At 22.8% G+C, this 8,928-nt stretch overlaps 1 protein-coding gene across 1 annotated transcript in view; it reads left to right on the top strand.

Moving 5' to 3' along the window:
• The first annotated feature begins 274 nt into the window (after positions 1 to 274).
• Positions 275 to 8,928, top strand: part of LOC101238772 (transcriptional protein SWT1) — a 33,795-nt gene continuing 25,141 nt past the window's right edge. The window contains exons 1-5 of the mRNA XM_065791147.1: positions 275 to 483; positions 5,020 to 6,285; positions 6,505 to 6,546; positions 6,643 to 6,681; positions 8,107 to 8,191. Of these exons, the coding sequence (XP_065647219.1) occupies positions 340 to 483; positions 5,020 to 6,285; positions 6,505 to 6,546; positions 6,643 to 6,681; positions 8,107 to 8,191 (1,576 nt within the window). The 5' untranslated portion in view covers positions 275 to 339. The remainder of the gene's footprint in view (positions 484 to 5,019; positions 6,286 to 6,504; positions 6,547 to 6,642; positions 6,682 to 8,106; positions 8,192 to 8,928) is intronic.

The raw sequence follows: 8,928 nt of genomic DNA, 5'->3' as shown, positions 1-8,928 counted from the left end.
TATATATATATATATATATGTATATATATGTGTGTATATAATATATAAAGTATTTATATATATATAGTATATATATATATATATATATATATATATATATATATATATATATATATATATATATATATATAATATGTATATTATATGTATTATATATATATATATATTATATGTATATATAAAATATAAATATATTATATATAATATATATATGTATATATATAGCATATTCATAATATATATAATATACACACACACACACACATATATATACATGCATATATATTCAAGTAGATTTAAAAATATAAAAATAAAAACAGTGGATGGCTAAGAAAGAACATGGCTGAAGAAGAACTTGATGAAGAAGAACCTTTACCACCTGGATGGATAAAATCATTTTCAAGAAAGTTTAATAAACATTATTACTTTAATAATCAAACAAATGAATCAGTATGGGAGCATCCATCTAAAAATAATAATGAGGTTTACTGGTTTAAATTAATTTTTATCATAATTTATATTGTGTAATTTAAAAACACTATCCATTTAATTTTTCATAGATAATAATACAATTATTATTATTGAATTATTATCTTTAAAACCTTAAAGGGATTGTGTTTTATAAAATCAAATTCTAGAATATTTTAGGTAATTTTGTTTTAAATTTGTATTCAGATTGAATTTATTTAGAAATATACAATATTTTATTTGGTGGCCAAGTTGTCAAAAAATATTAGTATACAATATTTTTCGACAACTTGGCCAACGTTTTTTGCATATGTTGATAATTTGCGTGTTTAAAAAATGCGCTGAAAAACTCAAATTAATTGAAATCAAGTATTTAAATGAGTTGAGCAAGTCAGGGTTCACCAGACCCTTTAATCTGCTGCTTTCATTAGTCCAAAATAATGTCAAGATGGTTACAATTGCCTATAATCACCAGAATACATTTTCGATTTTTGTTGACAAGATTACAGGCTCTTTTTATTAATTTATGTAACTCAATTAAAACATCTCTTGTTGAGTTGGTTGGTTTGTAGATACATGCTATAATTAATGTTTTATGATTGATTGTTATAATTTTTAGTGGTTTCAATTTTTATGCAATATAAGTTTTAAAAAATGTTAGAAATGTTGGAAAATACTTATAGTAATTTGTTACCTATTTTTAAAGGCTAACCTTTATTTTTAAACTGAATAAAATCTTTAAAAGACATTCAAAATTTAGTTATGAAGTTTGTGTGATCATTATTTTGAGTTTATTTTTTGTAAATAACAATCAAGTTTGGAATTGGAGAAATTATTAAGGTATTTTTCTAAAATGGTAATGAGGTTTGAAAAAATATTTAGGTATTTTTAGTAAATAACAATCAAGTTTGAAACTGGAGAATATATTATGCTATTTTTTTGTAAATAGTAATAGTTTGCTACTGGATAAAATTTTTTAGTTAAAAGGTTTTAGCCATGATATTAGGTTTAATAGTGTTTTTTTTTTAAATTCTTTTTTTAATATTAACCAATTTATATATAAAAGGTCTATATATCTACTGAATGTTTTTTCTCTTCAACAAGTAAAATAATTTATGAGTAATTTAAGTAACAAGTAGAATAATTAATAGTAAAATAATTGAAATTTAAAAGTAAAAACTCATTTTAGTAGAACCACTATTTAAATTTTTTTTCTTTAGTTTTGATGAAATATTTAAACAATTCATTTAAACTGAATTCTTCATACTAAGAAGACCATCGTTTTATGAAATACAACTGTATGAATCACTGATGTTGCGTAAAACATGATTTTGTGAACAAAAGTTTACTATAAAATACATTTTTTTCAAAGAATATTTATTTTTTGTCAAATAAAAAATTCTTCGATCTAATGACAATTCCAAATTGACTGAAAACCATAATTTTAAATTTAATTAAAAAATTATTAGTTGTATTGATTACAAACCATAATTTTAAATTTAATTAAATAATTATTAGTTGTATTGATTACACAAATGGCAGCAAAATTTTTAGAAATTATAAATGAAATGATTGAAGGAAAAAAAACTAAAAACAAATTACAATTGAACGATAAAAAATGTTCTTAGTTAAATGCAACTATCTAAAATAATAATAAAATACAAAAGTAACATATCGTTATCAATAAAAATATTTTAAATGTTTATTCAAAATTTTAATGGTCTTATTTACTTGGTTGTTTTTAAAACATCATTAGACTTATTATTTAAAAAAAGTATAAAAATATAAATAAAAACTGTTATACAAATGTTATATATATATATATATAAATATATATATATATATATATATATATATAAATATATATATATATATATTTATTTATGTATGTATGTATGTATGTATATATATATATATATATACATATATATATACACTTATATGTTGTCTGAAAGTTTTCTTCCATATTTTGTTGACAAAAAGTAAAAGTTAAAATGCAAGACCGGATTTTTTTTTTTATTAATTGATAGACTGCCTGCCCCAACCAAAGCCTCAGTCAATGTAGCAGCACTCCCTTGCGAGTCAGGCTAAAAGATAGTAGATGTAGCAGCACTCCGTTGCGAGTCAGGCTATTTGTCAGTCGATATAGCAGCACTCCCTTGCAAGTCAGGCTATTTGTCAGTTGATGTAGCAGCACTCCCTAGCGAGTCAGGCTATAAGATAGTCGATGTAGCAGCACTCCGTGCATGATTTACAGTAAAAAAAATAAAAATAAAAACATTTTAATAAAAAAATAAAAACATTGTTTATATTGTTAAAAACATTCAGAATGTTTTAAAAAACATTCTGGTCAATTAAATTTGCATTTTTGCGGCTTTTTTAAAAAATGATTAATTTGTAATTAAATAATGGTTTTTAATTTCTGACAACATGCAAATGTTGGACGAAAGTCAAAAGTAATTAAAAGTGACGTATGTGTTGGCGTAAGAATCACTTTTTTCCTTCTGCTCTTCCCAAAGACAACAAACTATAGATCTATCTATCTATCTCTATATATATATATATATATATATATATATATATATATATATATATATATATATATATATATATATATATATATATATATATATATATATATATATATATATATATATATATATATATATATACAGAGGCGTGGTGGCCCCAGTGGCTAAGCGGGATTCCTGCATGGGCTTTTCACTTTTTCATCTAAATATGGGCCTTTTGGCAAATTTTAATTTTTTCTACATTTTAAAGAAATTCCACAATCATTTGAATATTTATGTTAGCACAAAATAAATTTTAATTATCACTTGATTTCAAACTTGATTTCAACTTTGAGCGCAATTATATTAGTATTTTGCATAATAATAATATTGCTCTGAAAACAAAGTAGATGTTTTAAAACGTATTATGATATTTTTTTCATAAGAAAAATAATGAACCTATAAACGGTTTTTAACGATCGTAATGTTGACAAAAATTTAAGAAAGTCCGCAGACCCAACATTAATAATAGCTATTATTATTGTTGGACTTAAATTAACTTAATTTAAAAGTTAACACCAAAACATTTTTCGTAAATGAATTAAATCGCAATACAATTACTATATAGTAATTGTATTGCGTTTTAATTTATTTAAGAAAAATATTTTGGTGTTAAATTTTAAATTAAGTTTTATGTAAATAAGGATCGAACACATGTTTTGCATTTTTGTAACCTTTCGAAACAGATATAAACTTCTTTAATAATAAATAAAGTTTTTTACTTTTATACAGTTTATATTATTGTATGTAAATAAAGAAATCAATCCGTAATATCCTGTCCTCAGACAGATTTAAAAAAGGATGATGAACTGCTAAATGAAACTACATTATAAAAACTTTTATGTTTAAACTATGTCAATAACGGCACCATTTTTAGAGCGGCATTTTAGCTGATGCGAGTTTATCCTAAAATGTTAAAAAAAGTTAAAACACCGAATTAAACAAAAGCATAAGCTAAAAAGAATTTTCTCATAAAATAAAAAGAATTTCTTAATTTCCAAGATTTTCAATATTTATTTTAGAAAAATAATTATATATAATTAAAAAAAAATTATATTATTGTACAATAAAATATATATCATTATATAGTAATAAAAAAATTAAAATCTTTGATTTTTAATTTTGCGTTAGGCTATGTTCTTTAAACAATAAAGTACTAATCGTATTTGCTTGCGGTAAAGTTGTGTTTTGAGAAAATCAAAACAAAAACGTAATCGCTGCATCGTGTTTTTACCATTTTTTATTTTGAAGTATTACAAACAATATTATTAATTACAAAAAGTATTATCTCAACTTGTTGGTTTGTATTAATGATTTATTAGAATAAGGTCAGTTACGAAAAACAAATTTATATATTTGTTTTTCGTATGGGTATGTTTTCGTATATTTATGTAAATAAAGCATATATGGTAAAATCCCGCATATATTGGCCTTTTAATAAAAATCCCGCATGGGCTTTTTAGAGCCACCACGCCCCTGTATATATATATATGTATATAATAAATAGTAAATAACAATTAAGTTTGAAACTGGAGAATATATTATGCTATTTTTTTGTAAATAGTAATAGTTTACTACTGGAGAAAATTTTTTAGTTAAAAGGTTTTAGCCATGATATTAGGTTTAATAGTGTTTTTTTTTTAAATTCTTTTTTTAATATTAACCAATTTATATATAAAAGGTCTATATATCTACTGAATGTTTTTTCTCTTCAACAAGTAAAATAATTTATGAGTAATTTAAATAACAAGTAGAATGATTAATAGTAAAATAATTGAAATTTAAAAGTAGAAACTCATTTTAGTAGAACCACTATTTAAATTTTTTTTCTTTAGTTTTGATGAAATATTTAATTCATTTAAACTGAATTCTTCATATATATAAATAAAAGAAATCTCTAAATTTCTTTTTGAAACTTAAAATAAATTTATTATTTATTATTTTTTCACTGTTTTTTATGTGATTTAAAATTATTTTTTAGGTTAAATTTGTTAATCAAAATCAGAAACCAAATCATAATAAATTAGAATTAAATATCACATCAAAACAAGTGATAAATAATAATACTACGGTGAAATTAGGAGGAGGCTTGTTAAATTCCAATCCTGTTTCAAAAGAGAAAAACATAATTAAAAAAGGCTGTATTGGTTTAAGAAATAAAAACTTGAATAAAAATGAAAGCGACATACTCCATAAACACGCTATTTCAAAAGTTACAAATTGGAAAAAGAATATTGAACAAATACATGAATCAGAGGGCATTGTTAAAAACTATTTACCAGTTATGAAACCAGTTGATATAACTTTTGCTCTGTCTTTAGACAAATGTACTCCTGAAAACAAGTGTTTATTGAAAAGAAAAACATCTGATAGTGATCATTCTTACACTTCATCAAATACTTTGCCTTATGATTCTCCTACTCATCCAAGAGAATCAGATCTAGGCTCCTCACGAGCTGGTTCAGTGTGCAGTAAACGATCAGTTGGTTCTGGTTTAAAAATAAATAAAATGACCAGTAAAAATATAAAATCTACAGGGAGTAAAAAGAACTTTCAAGAAGAAAAAATACCAATAAAAAAGACATCACTTCATAATGAAAAATTCACTCCAGCTATAAAAAATATTTTTAGAAATGCTCATAAAAGTAATGGTGACTTGGGTATTATAGTCCCAAAATCAAAATATGTTGCATATAAAAAAAATCCAGAACTTATACAAAACCTAAATGAAAAGGTAATTCCTCAAACCTTTGTTAAAGATGCGGCAGAAAAATGTTCATCTGTTATGAAGCCAATAAAATTAGATAAAAGCGTTGAAAAAAATGAGAATACTAACTTAGTTTCTTCGCCTGATAAGTTAAAGGGTTTTGCTAATCCTTTTTTCGAAAACAATTGTAAAATAAACTTTATTGATGTAAAACCAAAAGAAAATAAATCAATATTTGCTACTACAGTAACGTCTTTTTCAAATAATACTCAAATTTTAAGTAATACTGAAACAAAACTATCAGAGTGTGATACTTTTGAGCCTATGCAATGTGAAGATGGTATATTTTTTAATCAGTTAACTGAAAATGTTGTTAGTAATGAAAATCAAGATACTAAACAAACGCTAAACAAGGAAGCAGCAGCAGAAGAGAATCTTTTATCATTAAATGGGTTTCTTCTAAGTAAAGAAACAGATCTGTTAGAAGATGAAATGGAAATTGATGATGCTTCTGATTACAAAAACAAAATTTTGAAAGAGGTAATATCTTTTAGACTGTTAAAAAAATTTGAAGAGGCGAGGCTTTAATTTTTAATTATGCTAGTGAGGCTTTAATTATGCTATTTATGATCATTTTAATAACTTACATATTATTAATATAATTAAGAACTTGAATATTAATGAATAAGAACTTGAATATTAAAATCTAAATTTTACAACGGAAACTAAGTTTTAAATTATAAAATGAAAATATTTTAGATTCGTGGTATCAGAGAAGAAAAAGTTGTTCAAAAACCTCAGGTATTACAAAGTTTTTTCTTTCTTGTGCTATTTTATAGTGCTTTTTTTTGCTTTTTTAGTTTTTTTTATAAAAAAAAAAAATTTCTGTTTGGTTAGATTACAGATCTTGGCAGTGCTCTGTTACCAACTTATAATGTAAGTATTATTATTATTTTTTTAAAAAGAAAAAAAACTTAACATAATCGATAGTTTATGTAAATTTTATATAAAATAAAAAGTCATTTTTATGTAAAGTCTTGATTAACTAAAAAATTATCTTAACTTACCTATGAAGAAACTTAAAAGAAACTTATCGTAAAAGAAGCAAATAAATCTTTGTAAGAAAATAATGAAAAATAAAATAAAAATAACTTAACTAAAACAAAAATAAGAAAAATAAAATTAAAACGTAACTAAAATAAATAATAAATTAAAATAAAAAATAAATGATAAGATTATTTAAATTACGTTTGGAATAAATAACTTTGAATCGTTTATCTTGACTAATGTTTTTATAATATAATATTATGTGAAATACTTTTTAAATAAAGTAACAACTTACATCTAACGATTGTTTAATAGTGCACATATTTAAAAGTTATAGAAAAGATTCTTTGCCATTCTTTGCAGTAGCATAAGCAAAAGAAAAAATTTTTTTTTTCTCAACAAAATCTTTCTACTTTTTGAGTAAATTAACTTTAATGGTTTAAATTTTAGTAAAGAGGCTGTTGCTGTTTAAAGTCGTCACTTATAAAATTTAAATATTTTGTTTTTATAATTTTTACTTTTTTTATTTTACTTATAAAAAAATCTTATATAATTAAATAATTATAAATAAATATTTTTATACAACTTTCAATGATACTTTAGTTAAAATCATTAGCTACTTTATTTAAAAGCGTTTTGCTAATAAAAAAAAGTTATTAAATATAAATGTATTGTTATTTATTTTCAGCGTAATTAAAAAAGAATTTTTTCAGCACATTTGTTAAAAACTGGTTAAAATCGTCAAAACCAAGTATTATTTGCGTGGTCATATAAAGACTTGAAATCGCACGTCTTCCTGGCCATGCTTGATATTGTATTATCACTGTAATTTATTATATTTATTTTTTTAATCGTGATTAAAAAAATAAATGTAATATTTAATAAATACGATAAGAAGTTTGAAATATATTTTTTGTGTGTGGTCAGTTATAATCTGTTTATCTTTCATGCCTGTTCAGCCCTCATTAATTTGGGGGAAAGATAATTGAAATCAAATTTACAGCATTGACAGAATTTATGTTTTATAACTTATGCCTTCTATAAAACAACATACATTTGAAGACATTTATATAAAGTTGATAAAGTTACAACATTGAGATGAATTCAAAAAGCATTAAAAAAATAAAGCTAATTATTTTGTCAATCATTTTTTTTATATTAAAATTTATAATTATTTACAAATAAAAAAATATGTTTTTAAAAGTTTATCACCTTTATAAAGGTTATTTATGGTATTTAGTGAAACAATATATACTTATAAATTTACAATATAATCTTAAATTATTTTTTATTAAAGATGTATTTTTTTTCCAGGAACCCTTGTACATAGTTGTTGACACCAACATTTTACTTGCACATTTAAAGTTTGTTTCAGAACTAAAAGATTTTCCATTTCCAGGTATTTTATTATCATAAGTTTATATACACACATTACATACATACACACATGCATATATATACACATATGCACATACATACATACATACATACATACATACATACATACATACATACATACATACATACATACAAACACACATACACACATATACATACATACATACATACATACATACATACATACATACATACATACATACATACATACATACATACATACATACATACATGCATACATACATGCATACATGCATACATACATACATACATACATACATGCATACACACATACATACATGCATACATGCATGCATACATACATGCATGCATACATACATACATATACACATACACACATAAATACATACACATGATTGAATAATTTTTTTCTTGAGAATATAAAAATATATAAATTTATAAAAATTATATAAAAATTGATATACTTATTTTATGTAAGAATAAGTATATAATAATTTATAATAAAATTTATAACAACTAAAAAAAACTTTTTCTAAATTTTCTAAAATTTGTTTAGTGTATATTAGTGTACAATTTTAAAATGTTTCAATTAAGAACAAATGATGAACAGGGCCTCCGAGAGGGAATGGCAAAGATGCAGCAAAATGGCATACATGCTCCTTTTGCCATTCCCAGAAGACGAAAGACAAACAAAAAGAGAGATTTCAATTACAAAAAAGTAAAAAAATGTTTTAAAAAAACACTTTATAAACCTTT

This window comes from Hydra vulgaris, chromosome 02, assembly GCF_038396675.1.
Source record: "Hydra vulgaris chromosome 02, alternate assembly HydraT2T_AEP".
Taxonomy (NCBI): domain Eukaryota; kingdom Metazoa; phylum Cnidaria; class Hydrozoa; order Anthoathecata; family Hydridae; genus Hydra; species Hydra vulgaris.
The sequence above is the reverse complement of the archived record's forward strand: the minus strand, read 5'-3'. Positions and strand labels throughout refer to the sequence as shown.